The sequence below is a fragment of the Trichosurus vulpecula genome, chromosome 4 (assembly GCF_011100635.1).
Source record: "Trichosurus vulpecula isolate mTriVul1 chromosome 4, mTriVul1.pri, whole genome shotgun sequence".
Taxonomy (NCBI): domain Eukaryota; kingdom Metazoa; phylum Chordata; class Mammalia; order Diprotodontia; family Phalangeridae; genus Trichosurus; species Trichosurus vulpecula.
Genome location: NC_050576.1, coordinates 34983579 through 34997064, shown reverse-complemented (window position 1 = coordinate 34997064; position 13486 = coordinate 34983579). Strand labels below are relative to the sequence as shown.

Here is a 13486-nt window from a genome sequence, read left to right as displayed (position 1 = left end):
TACTATGGAATATTATGCTCAATACCTTGGCGTGGGTCTGCTGGAGAGCATCCAGAGGTGGGCAGCCAGGATGGGGAAGGGCCTTTGTGCCATGTAAAGATTGGTTAAAGGAGGTGGGGATAGTTTGTGGGAAGAAAAGAAGACTTGGGGGGAGATGGGCACCAGCGATTGTGAAGGGCCATCCTGAGAAGAAGGCTGGAGCTTTGTGCTGCTTAGCTCCAGAGGGCAGAACCAGAAACAAGGGTTGGGGTGAAGTTAGAAAGCTTTCACTTGACGCTTAATATGAAGAGAAACTTCCTAACAACAAGGTGTCCAAAAGAGGAAGAGGCTGCCTTGGGGGTCACCCTCCTCAGAGGCTACTTTTGGGAATTCTCATTCAGACTGGAACCAATGGCCCTCTATTTTCTGAGGGTCTGTGATTCTGCACCCACTATTAGGGAGCTGGAACACCTTCCCAAAGACTGCTCTGGAGAGCCATGCTGAAGAGAAGGTCTCTACAGATGGCACAATCCTCCAGGGGCTCCCATGTGTGGGTGACGTAGCCCTCCTCAGTGACATCTGTGACTCCTCAAAAGAGATGCCCAACAATCCACACAGGAAAGCCAAGCAGGAGCGGGCTACTGGGGCCTCCAGCACTCAGCACGATGCCTGGCACGTAGTCCTTCCTCTTTGACTTGACTTGTTGCTCAGAGTTGTTGTCTGGGCAGCCCATCAGTACACAGATCATGGTCAGCAGATGGACTATGAGTTGGGACCAGAATTTAATGGGAGATAGAGAAGGGGCTGAGTTGTGTTTGGGGAGGTATGCAGCCCCTTCAGTAAAGCCACACTGTTCCTGGCACAAAACTTCATTGTTTTCATACCGGTATTCTCCTGGTGATGCCATGTGGCTGGGGATCATAGGCTGCCATGATCTTTGAAGAACCAAAGTTGTGGGTGACTCAAAGGGAAACCTCCAGCAATGACTTGCCCACAAGAAGGGCTGTAAAAGCTACCACCCAGAAAATACACAAGAGGATGGGCTGATCAGGAGGTGATGGTGGGGAGATGACAGCTGAAACTAGCACTGGAACTGTGGGATGTTAAGAACCTTGAGGAAGGAAAGCTCCTGGTGAATGGGCTGATCTGCTACTGAAGTCATATGGAGGGATGGGCAAGAAGCTCATGGGATGAGCCCAGGTGCATGGGGTGCAATGTGCCCCAGTGAAGAAAGTGTGCACATTGAGGAAGTCCCAGCCCCTTGAGTTCTGATGTATAAACATACCCATTTCATTGGTCTGGTATTGTCTAAAGTTCATCATAAAATACTTTTTCTGTTTCTGGCTTCAGAAAGAGAAGACAGACGGAGGTGGAGGAGCAATTCTAAAGGTGATATGGAAGACTGGGGAATTGAGAATGAATGTGGAAGGAGGAGAAGGAGCCAAAGAAAAGAAGGAGCAGAGGAAGAAACAAAGGAGAATGACAGGAGGGGAGAGTTGGTGAGGCAAAGTGGGAAGAGTTAAATGAAACTAATTGGTCAGACAAAGTAGCAGGGGCTGGCTGTCAGGCTGTTAAGTGGATACTAACGAGGTATCATGAGACACCAGCTGAGAGAGCAGAGAGAGAACCAACCTCCGGGCCAGGAAGACTCAGGCTCATGGCCCTCCTGCCTCTGGCATCCACAGCCAGGTCACCTGACCTCTCAGTGCCCCATGAGGCAGCCATTTAAGGTTTTAAGTTGTAGAGAAGGGAGTTTCCTCTCTGGGAGCTCCCTGAGAGCAGTCCAAGTCCTGGAAGAATAGCGTCAGAAGGATTCAAGCTGAGAATGAGTGGAAGCCTAAGGGCAGCCAACCAAAAGTATGATCTTTTAGGATTTGTAAGAGAAAGAGGGGGTCAGCAGAGGGCTAGGACCCCCGCTGGGGTGGGATGGGACAATGTGAGCTGATGACAGCAGAGAAAGAGGATGAATATGAATGAGGGCTGTAAGGTTTGGAGGAACATTTCCCTACATAAAGAAATGTCCAAAGCCCAAAACACTGAGCTGTGGGGTTATGTCAATAAGAGACTTTCAGGCTGTACTTTATTCTCTTCTTACTGATAATGATCAGCCAGACTAATTCTATCTTGAAGGAGGCTTTGCTATCTTAGGGATGACCAGCTACAGAGAAATTCATTTCCCTATGGGAAGATCCCCCCTGATCTTACTCAGCTCCTGTGACTCCCAGGCTTTCCCATTCCCCTCTCCCATTCCCTTTCTGCTGTGGCTCTGTACTCTAGCCAAACCTAAAAAGCTGTAATAACCCAATCTTTACCCTAAGAAGTTGAAGCTGCTCCTAGCCCAAGCAGTCTGCCTTAGTGCACTAATTAATTTTCCTTTTAGTTCAGTGGCTCACTTTTTGACTTCCAGTCTCTCTGACCTCATGGTCAGTGAGTTTCTCCTTGGGCTCTCTAGGAGCTCAGGCTGGAAAACTCCTGCAACAACAGTGAAGGGCCAGGCCAAGAGGTTCTGATACTGCCTCTGTCTCTCTGCCAAAAAGAAGGATCATTGGACCAGAGAGGGTGGAACAAAAATGAGCAACATGGGGTGGCTGCCCAAGATAGCTCCTCAGATGAATTCAAGTACCATGGCCCAGGTGAATGATATCCCTCCTCTGGTCCTGAAAGGGGATGGCTGAGCCAAGCGATGTCTCAATGAGCATTGAAAACAGAGGTGCTGTGGGACTGGAGAAAGACGAACACGGTCCCGATTTTCAAAGACGGGAAGAGAACTAAGTCTGCAAGCTAGAGGCCAGGGAGCGTGACTTGGATTCCTGGGAAGCCTCAATAACGTATTATTAAAGAGACCATTTTGTGAAGCTTTATCTTTGGGTTCACAAACCAGCTTCTCAAGTACATGATGGGGGGAGGGTTAGGATTATGACTGCCTGAAAAAGAACTGGACATTCTGATGGTCTGGGAGGTCAATGCCAGGCGACAATGGGATGTAGTAACCAAGAAAGCGGTTGTGATTTGGAGGGGCAGGGGAAAGGAAGCAGTGATAGCAAGGAGCCAGGAGGGGCAGGCTGGGCTCACCTTAATCCCTGCATTTTTCTTGTAGGTTCACTAAATTGGTAAATCAGAGGGTGACTGTACATATAGGTTACCCAACAAGCACTCAATAAAAAAGTCTCTCTGGTGTTCTTATGGAACGGAAGGAAAGATGTCGAAGAAGGAAATAGTACAAATGGGTGAATTCAGAACTAGCTGAATGGCCAACCTCAGAAGAGTAGGTGGGTGTTAATAATTCAGTGTTAACTTGTCAGAAGGTCTCCAGTGGAGTTCCTCAGCGCTGTTGAACACTTTTATCAATGACTGAGATAAAAGGCACTAGGAGGTGGCATGCTCATCAACCTTGAAGATGGCCCAGAGTGGGGAGGGACAGCTAACACGTTGGAGGAAAGAGTCGGGACCCCAAAAGAATTTGGTGGCCAAGAACATTGGACTGAATGCACAAAATGAAATTTAATTGGGATGAATGTAAAACTTTGGGTTCACTTTCATTAATTCAAGATGAGGGTGGAACAGTTAAGCAGCAGTCAGCTTAAAAAAAGATTTGGGGGTTTTAGTTGTTGTCAAGCTCCCAATGGGTCAGAGCATGATAAGGCAGCCCAGAAAGCTGCTGTCATCTCGGGTGTCCCTCTGTCTTCTGCTCCAGCCAGACCCCACCTGGGTGGCTGTTCAATTCTGAGCATCTTATTTTAGAGGGAGGGCATTCGGGATGATGAAAGGGCATCTGAGAAAAGGTTGAAGGAACTGGGAATATTTAGCCCAGAGAACAGAAGATTCAGGATAGACCCAAAAGCTATGGTCAGGTATTTGAAGGGCTGTCATGAGGAGGAGGAGTCAGCTTTGGTCTGCCTGGCCCCAGAGGGCACAGCCAGGGGCACTGTGGGAACATGTAGAGAGTCAGATTTAGGCTTGATGTCAGGACAAAACTCCCAACAGTAAGAGCTGCCTCAGTGTGGATCAGCTGCCTTGAGAGGTGGTAGGGTCCCCCCTCCCTGGGGGCTTCAGGTAGAGGCTGGATGCCCACCTTTATGGTAGAGCTTCCTTTTGGGTCCAGGTCAGATAGGGTGGTACTGAGGGGTCTTCCCCTTGTCAGTTCTGTGATTTTGTTCCCAGTGTCATCTGAGGAGCCAGGACAAGCTCTTGGGTAGTATTGAGCTTATGGGCAAGCAACACTATTCTCCCTCCACCACAACAGCTGCCTCTACTCCTTTATTTGTCTGATTGGTTTGTCTGAACTGAAGACCAGGTTTTTACCCTCTGGTTAGGCCAGGGTCATCCCTACATCCTGGGAAGTTAATCATGTCCTTGCCTCTGATAGCTACGCCTACTCCTGCTTGTTGGCTAGTTGCTGAAGCCCTCTAGGAGGCTTGTTTCTGAATGATTAAACCCAAAGAAGGAGGGACTGGTCCTTGGGCTGGCAGGGGGTGGGGGAGAGTGGGGGGAGAAGGGTAGGACCACAAGGGTACTTACGAAGATGATAGCTGGGGAGACAAAACGCCAGCACATCTGGAAGAAGAGAGGGGGTGGGAAGCCCAGCATCATCTGGATGTCCTGGAAGTAGTTCCGGTGTCCTGGGAAGAGAAGTCATCAGAGGCCATGCCCACTATGGAGAGTCTGTAGGAGGGTTAGAGGTGGGGGTGGGGTGGCCTCAGGGTGGCCTGGACACCTACCATAGATGTACATGATGGTCACACACATGATGCAGGAAATGACGACCAAGGAGAAGCTGGCAGCATAGTTGTCCATCAGCAGTAGCCAGTAGATGCCCGCCTGTTGGGCAGAAGCCATGTGAACCATTAGAGGGCACTATCTACCCACCCATCCCCCTGCTGCTGCCTGTGTGCCCACCAGGAGGCCAAAAGCACATGAGCCACTGGAGGGCACTGCCTGCCAGGCCTGCCCCACCTGCCCCACTGGCCCCTGAGGCCTGAGCACATGCCTGCAGGGCAGGCACATACTCTATGACCTACCAGAGGGCACCATCCTGTTCAGCCCCCTGCTGTCTGTGTGCCCACCTGGCTGGTCAGAGGGACCCCGAGCAAGAACCCAGCAATGGCCACGGCCAAAGTGACGTAGGTTTTCTTCTTCAAGATCCATTCATTCCCCACTTCATCCACAACTGCAGTCACTAGAGTCTCCAGGAGGCAGAACTGAGGGGATGTAACATCAAACAGTCAGTCAACAAGCATTTATGAAGTGCCTACTATGTGCTGGGCACTGTGCCGAGTGCTGTGGATACAAAGAAAGGCAAAAGACAGCTCCTGGCCTCAAGGAGCTCCCAGTCAAATGGGGAGACAACGTGCTAAGTAGCTACAGACAAGCAAGCTGTGGAAGGATAAATTGGAGGTAACTTCTGAAGGAAGGCATGGAGTGAAAGGGAATCAGAAAAGTTTCTTGTAGAAAGTGGGATTTTAGCTGAGATGTGAAAGAAGCCAGTGAAGCCAGAGGGCCTTCCAGACACGGCGCACAGCCAGGGAAGATGCCTGCAGTCAGGAGGTGGGGGTCTTGTTTGAGGACCAGCAACGAGACCATCTCACCGGATCATAGAGTAATGGGGCAAGGGGGAGGGGGAGAGAACGAGATATAAGAAAACCGAAAAGACGGGAAGGGGCCGAGTTTGGAAGGGCTTTAAAAGTCGAACAGAGGATTTTAAATTTGATTCTGGAGATAATAGGGAGCCATTGAGTTTACTGAATAAAGGGGTGACATGGTCAGACCTAAATTTTAGGAAAATCAATTTGAGAGCTGGGTGGAGAATGGACTAGATCAAGGAGAGCCTTGTGGCAGGGAGACCCCCCCCCCCAAGGTGTGAGGTGATGAAGGTCTGCACCAGGGGGGTGGCAATGTCAGAGGAGAGAAGGGGATGTATTCGAGAGATGCTGCAAAGGTAGAAATGACAAGCCTTAGCAAAAGATTGGCTATGAGGGGGAGAGCGAGCTGGAGGATGACACCCAGGTGGGAGGGTAGTAGGACCCTCAAGAGTAACAGGGAAGTTTGGAAGGGGGGAGTGTTTGAGGGGGTGGGGATAATGAGTTCAGTTTTGGATCTGTTGAGTCTAAGATGTCTATGAGACACCCAGTTTGAGGAGCCCCTGGGTAGCTGGAGATGTGTGAGCTGGGGGCTGACCTTGCTGTCTGAGTGCCCAGCCCCTTCCCCATCCCAGGCATCTCTGTCCCCTCATACCTGAGTGCCCAGTCCCAGTAGGATAAGCATGAAGAAGAACAGCAGAGACCAGAGTGGGGAGATGGGCAGCAGGGTGAGGGCTTCTGGGTAGGCCACAAAGGCCAAGCCTGGGCCATGGTCAGCCACTCGGGACACATCCACACCCAAGTGGTTTGCCATAAATCCGAGGATGGAGAAGATGACGAAGCCTGCATAGACGCTGGTGGCACAGTTCGTGATGCTGATAATGATGCTATCTCTGGGAGGGGCCAAGAAGAGCCAGGCTCAGCATTGGAGACTAAGGGTACAGAAGCAATCTCATCATGGGCTCCACCCCCAGCCCCACCAGGGCCTTGGGAAAAGGAGCCTTGGGTTCCCAGAATCCTCCCTGAGACTGTGGGCCAATCCCACCTCAGCTTTCCCAGGCCTCTCCACTTGCCTCCCTCCCCCTCTTTCCCTTGTCCTTTGCAGGCTCAGCCTCTGGCCTCTGGGGATCTGGGGTGGGGGTGTCTCTGGTGCTAATGGTTTGCCAGCTATGCCTGGTTGAGATTGAGAAGCAGAGGTGGGACTGGGAGGGACCACCCAGGGACCCTGAGGGCCTAGTGTGGAGTCGGGGGCACGGACACTCTGGAAGTGAAAGGAGCAAGGTCTGAGGTTCACCTGTAGCAATTGTTGTGGAACTTGTTGTATGAAGCCATGGTGATAAGACCCCCCCAAGCACAGCCCAGGGAGTAGAAGATCTGGGAGGCAGCATCTCCCCACACCTGTGAGAGTTGGGGAGGAGGGCCAGTGGTCAGCTGGGGCCAACAAAGCAGAGGACAACTTCTCCTCCCTCCAGTCCCCAAATGCCCAAACAGACACCCACCTTGGCCTCCAGGATCTTGTCCCATTGTGGTGTCAGGTAGTACATAATACCCGTGAAGGCGCCTTCCAGGGTGACCCCCCGAACAAACAGAATGGTCAGCACCACATAGGGAAATGTGGCTGTGAAATAGACCACCTGGAGGGGGGCAGCAGGGAGGTGTTGGCTCAGACCCTGTCTCCTGCTGGAGAGATCGTCTCAAAGGCTAAGCCCTTTCCATGTTCCCTTGCTTTCTCTGTCCTCATCCCATCCATTTCCCCACACTTCACAGCCCTGACTTTTTCTCACCCCCACCCACTCTGGTCTTCCCTGGTTAGGGGAGACCCTTAAATCCCAGGAGGAGAGGGGAAGGGGTGAGTGTACTTGCTTTCCCTGAGGACTTGACACCACGGATGAGGCAGAGGAACACGACCACCCAGGAGACTCCGAGGCACCCAAGCAAGGGTAACCGCACCTCCCCAAAGTTGCCAATGTCATCTGACAGCTTCAGCACGTAGCGTCTAGGATGAGGAAGAGAAAGTGTCCCTGAGGGTGTCCTCAAGCCCCTTACTGCCCAGGAAGGAATCCCCAAGGTGCTGCTCAGGACGACAACTCTCCTCAGGCTTTCGCACTCTCGGGGAGCAGAGCCTGGCAGCAACCTGGTCCCCCACCTCTGAAGGGGGAACAATGACAAAAAGCAACTAATCACCTCCCCAGACAAGTCAGTGTAATGAACGGTAGCAGGACCCTTGCTAAGCCGGCTGCTGCTCAGGGTGAGAGAAGGTTGGACTTCTGTTGTTCAGTTATTTCAGTTGTATTTGACTCTTCGTGATCCCATTTGGGGCTTTCTTGGCAAAGATATTGGAGCAGTTTGCCATTTACTCCTCTAGCTCATTTGACACATGAGAAAGCCGAGGCAAACACGGTTAAGTGGTCACAAAGCCAATAAGTCTGAAGCCAGATTTGAATTCAGGAAGATGAATCTTCCTGACTCCAAGCTTGGCACTCTATCCAATATGGCGCCACCTAGCTACCCAACTCTTACTTGCTTCTATTTTCTTAACTAGGGACAATGATCCTTCGATTGGGAAAAGTGGAATGAAAAAGATCAATAAGGAGTTGAAACCCAAAGTATTAAGAGCATATAGATTCCCTTAATGAGTTTAGTTCACCAGGCCAAGCCAGACTACATCACAAAGTGCTATAAATAACTATCGGAAGTGATTGTTGAGTCTTGCTCAGGATCTTTGAAAAAGAACAAAGAATGAGAAAAGAACCAAAGGAAATGGTCTAATGGGCAAGAGGGAGATTTTTCAGACTATAATGCAATGACCCGACTTCCAATTCCTACCAAAATCCTAGAACTCATTTTTAAAGGGATGATCTGTGAGCATTTAGATAGGGAGCCATGATCACCATTTATCAAGAACAAGGCATTCCAGACTGTGCTTGGATAAGGTTGGCAGCAACAAAGGGGTGAGTTGTTCATTTTATTCTTCTATGAATGCAGCCTGGGAAAAGGGCACTATCTATCCTTCACCATCCCCTTTTTTGTGTCCTGTCTTGCTTCCTCTGTCCTCGTGATTTGGTGTTCTGGGAGACAGACCCTAGTAGCCATGGGTAACATAGAAAGGTGTGAATGACATCATAACCAGCACCTCCACTGCATCTGGGAGAATTTTAGAGCCCGTCACAGAGGTGGTGGCCAGGACTTATGAAGGGAAAAGATCCAGACATGCTGAGGCTGACATCTGGTGGAGTCCTATTCTGCTGGGAAGTTGATTTCTTTCAGCCCGAGGGTGAAAGTGGGAATGGAAGTAAATACTGATCATATCTCTTGTCTTCTCTTGTTTAAGCTGACGATACCAAGACTCCTCCACAAGTCCTTTCCCACAAGCCTCAGGAGTATGTGGATCCAGATTCTCCCTCTCTCACCAGTCACACCAAAGATCTGGCAGGGAAATGGGGGGATGGCTGGTTGAAGGCCAATGTCTTTGTAGAGAAGTATTTGGTCTAGTTTCCTTCTTGCTTTACTCTATGTACATGAGTGTGTGGGAAAAGGACTGGAGTTGGACTCTATATAGGCAGATGCTGAGGTGTCAAACTAAATGTGAAAATGTGTATATGCCCTGCTTCCCTATATTAAGTGCTAGGGGCAAAGTTCTTTGATTGAATTGGAGGGGGAAGTTGCTATTGACTGATGGAAGTTTGGCCATTACCCTGGTCACCTTTAAAAAGTTAAGTCTGCCAAGCCCTAGAGGCAGTTAGACAATTTGAGAGTTCAAAGCAACTTGAGGTAGGGAGTAGCTGTTAGAGTGCAGTTCCTGTGCTTCTTCCAGAAGGCGGTGGGGGGAAGGAGAGGCTTTTCCTCTTCTCACCTGCCATCACCCACGGCATCCTGAAAAGATGCTACTACAGTCTATCTAGTAGGAGCCACCTCATCAAAGTGCTTGGAGAATCAGCCAGTTTGAGCCAGGGAGCAGAGACAGATACAGACTCTTCAGACACATCAGCGTAGAAGGAAAGCAATCCAGGCATTAAAGAGTAAGCCTTCTGGCAGCAGAGAAGAGAGCTAACTAAGCCTCCAGGAGAGAATTAGCCCTGACAGCTGAAAGTCAAGCTGCAGATGGAAGCAGATGCAGGGAGCCCAGGATGAGGGCTCCATAGAAGGGGATACAACAGCGCTCAACGTGAAAGCTGCATGGTCACATGTGTTTCCTACACGTGAGCCTCACTACTATTGCACTCTATGTTTGTGCCCACTTGTGAGACAATGTGCCCCTAGATTTATAAGGAGAATGTTCTAGCATTACTGTTATCACTATGATATCTTGGTAAAATGCTTTTGCTTTGAGTTAATTGTGTCCACTGGATTCTCCAAAAGGCAAACTCATTGATGAGGGGTCATCAATTGCAGTTTTAGGAACAGGTAATGATAACAACAATCCAGAGAGGGAGATGCTATTATTACTTCTACTTTACAGATAAGGAAACTGAGGCAGAAAGAGGTTAAGAGATTTGGTCATGGTCAAATAGCTAGTAAGTGTCTGAGGCAAAGTTTGAATTCAGGTCTTGCTGATTCCAGGTCCAGTACTCTATCTACCTAGAACCCTAGAAATCAACCTGTAAACCTGTAAGTGCCAAGTTGGAGAGGTGGCCCAGAGAGGCTGCCACACAGGATAAACCATGTGATCATAGCACACTAAATTTCTGAAAGTGGCAGAAAAAGAACATTTGTAAATGATCAAATCAGCTTGAGAAAAAATAGTCTCTCAGATAAAATGTTGAGGATAGGGTCAGGCTGAGAGAAAACTACCCTTCTCCAGATAAATATATTAAGATGGACTATTTAAAGGCAGAATACTTAGTGAATTAAAGATGGATGCAGTGCCCTGTGTTCCAATGGTTCATTTGCATGCTACTGTTTTCAAAGTTTCTAAGGTTATAAATAAGAAATTATAAATTAACTGTTTAGGGACTACAGGAAAATCCTATCAGCATTGCAAAGAGTCTCACTTGACAGGTGAATTTTTAAAGTTTCACATTATAAGTTAAAAGGGGTCACTGGTTACAAGGAGGCTTTGAGTCATTAGAATCCAAAAGAGTTAGGAGTGGTAAGATATGATCAGAGGAAGATAGGAGAGTAAGCTGAGGACAGGGGAGTCAGAAACTGAAGACACAGGAGCAGAGTTGCTTACAGAAGATAGAATTCTTTAATGGACAGAAAATGATCCAAAGCAGGTATTCAGAGTCTGCTGTGGTTTTGCTGGGAACCATGCTGATTGGAAGAAAGACATTGCTTTGCGGAGAGCTGATGGGCTGGAAAAATGCAGGATTGTGCTCTAGCACCATCTACTGCCTGAGAGAGAGGAAACTTCTCAAGGGTTTGCCTGCCCTTTACTGCCCCTCTGTGGTTTGAGAGGGAAGAAAGATAGGCTTTGCTGTGAGAAGTTCGTCTTTGCTGAGGACTGACTGAAGACCTAAGAAGTTTTGTAGTTCTCCAGCCTTAAGGGATTACTTGTCACTGAAAGAACATAACTGTTTCTCAGCACTCTACCAAGAGTGGCTGCAGCATAAAAGCGACTGTTATGTTTCAGGGCCTGCAAGTAGCAGAGAAGTAGCTTTGCTAAGCAGCGAGCAGATAGCAGAGCAGCAGTTTTTGCCCAGCAACTAATGCACGGTGAAGACAGCTCTCTCAAGATCCAGAAACATGAATTGTCTTAGGCACATGGGTTTCCTTACTCGTGTGCCTTTCTGCTAGATTTCTGTAAGCATGTGATCACTCTCTCCCACGTACAGGCAAAATGACATCACTGTAACTCTACTTAATGCAAGAGAGTGTTGATGGGTCCGGAGACAGGACACGAGTAGCCTATGAGGCTCTATGTCTGGGGCAGTGAGGACAGAAGGCTCCTGTGAGAAAGCCCCAAGATGGGCAGAAAGCCCCAGGGTGAGAACCTTTGGGGATCAGCTACACAGCAGGCAGTGACCAGCACAGTGTAGACAGTGTGGTGCCACCCAACCCAGTGCTGTAGAACCCATACTGCGCTCTGAGATCCCTAACATCCTTTCCTTTGATGATGGAGTGGTGCTCTGAACTTCAAAAATTCAGAGATGCTGAACCCCAGAAGGTGGAGTCAGTGAAAGAACCCAGGGCAAAAAGAAACAGGACCTACCACCCCACCCGAAAGTATAGCAGGGTGCAAAAGCCCCAATTCAGAAACTAAAGCTGGAAAGATGAATAAATTAAACACTAACCAACACCAAACACTGCAAATCTAACTCAATAACAATTGTAAGCAAAGACTTACAGGAAAAAATGGATTTTCTACAAGAACTACATGAATCCCTAGAAGAAATAAAGTAAAAGATAAAAGCTCTGGAAGAAAAATTGGAAGGAGAATGTGTAGTTTAGAAGAGAAAGTGGTGCTAAACCTGACCCAGTATCATATTGTTTGTCTTCTGAATGGGTGCAGGAGGAGCTGGAGGGATGGAGATAATTTGAAATTCGAAATAAAATTTTTTTTAAAAAGTTAAAACAAAACAATAACAAAAAGAAAAATCTGACCAAAGGATAGACTCCCTATAAAGTAGAACAGGCTAAACGGAAATCATTGGCTTTATGAGAGAGCAAAACATATTAGATCAAAAAATCAGAAGATTTAAAAATTAGAAAAAAATGTAAGATATCTGCTATCAAAAACAGCTGATCTGAAAACCAAGTCAAGGAGAGACAATTTAAGAATCATCAGAATCCCTGAAAACCATGATTTAAAAAAAGCCTGAAAACTACATTTCAAAATATCATATGTGAAAACTCTCTAGAGCTATTAAAACTAGAGAACGAAGTCAAGAGAGAAAGAATCCACTAATCACCTACTGAAGGGAACCCCAAAAGAAAAAAATTCCAGGAATGTCATGGCCCAGATCCAGAGGTCCCATGTCAAAAAATACTGCAAACATGCAGAAAGAAACAGTTTAAGTTCCAAGGAATGACAATCAGGATTACACAGGACCTAGAAGTTTCTACCAAAAGTGAGAGGAGTTCTTGGAATACAATGTTCCAAAAGGCAAAAGATATAGAATTATGATCAAGAATAATTTGCCTTGCTAAATTGAGTATTATCCTATACAGGAGAAAAGGGACCGTAAAATGGAATAAAGGACTTTCAAGTATTTCTAATGAAAACACCAAAAGCTGAGTAGAATATTTAAAATATGAACATGAGAGTCCAGAGAAACCAACAAAGGTAAATTTATGTGAGGAGCTATATGATAATGTAGTGCTGACATTTTAATAGGAAGAGAAGTAGCAAGTGTCCCTTCAGAACCCTTAATACCTTCAAAGGGCATTGAGGTAGTTAAAGGACAGGTTCAGAGGAGTGTACAGACAGAGAGGAAGGGGGAGAGGAGAGGGCATCAGAGGAACCTCACTCTTATCTGAAACAGACCAGGTAGGCTGAACACACACACAGACACCCATGTTTAGTGTAGAAATATATCAGACTCAGCAGTGAAACCAGAAGGGATAGGGAGGGGCAGGTTAAAAGGGAGGGAAACACATGACCTCCTCCCACTATGTGCCTTTGCAAGTGGCCGTCCCTGATGCCTAGAATATGCTCCCTCCTCACCTCTATCTCCTAGAATCTCTCATTTCCTTAAAAGCCCAGCTCATGCACTACCTTCTACAGAAAACTTTGTCTGGTTCTCCTGGCTGTAGATCTACAATAATAACTGGCATTTGTATGGTGCTTCATAAATATCTTATTTAGTCCTCATAATAACCCTGGGAAGCAGGTGCTATTAGTATCCCCAATTTATAAATGAGGAAACTGAGGCAGGCAGAAGTTAAGTCACCTGCCCAGGGTCACACAACTAGTAAGCATCTGAGGCAACCGAGGCAAGATTCAAACTCAGGTCTTACTGACTCCAAGTCTGGTTCTCTATCCACTGTGT

At 47.7% G+C, this 13486-nt stretch overlaps 1 protein-coding gene across 3 annotated transcripts in view; it reads right to left on the bottom strand.

The window, feature by feature from the left end:
• Window positions 1-13486, bottom strand: part of SLC6A9 (solute carrier family 6 member 9) — a 50757-nt gene that overhangs the window by 10332 nt on the left and 26939 nt on the right. For all 3 annotated transcript variants that reach the window (XM_036757743.1, XM_036757745.1, XM_036757744.1), the window contains exons 6-12: window positions 7419-7551; window positions 7055-7189; window positions 6850-6953; window positions 6211-6448; window positions 5043-5177; window positions 4698-4797; window positions 4498-4598 (exon numbers count right to left, since the gene is read on the bottom strand). In XM_036757743.1, the coding sequence (XP_036613638.1) occupies window positions 4498-4598; window positions 4698-4797; window positions 5043-5177; window positions 6211-6448; window positions 6850-6953; window positions 7055-7189; window positions 7419-7551 (946 nt within the window). The remainder of the gene's footprint in view (window positions 1-4497; window positions 4599-4697; window positions 4798-5042; window positions 5178-6210; window positions 6449-6849; window positions 6954-7054; window positions 7190-7418; window positions 7552-13486) is intronic.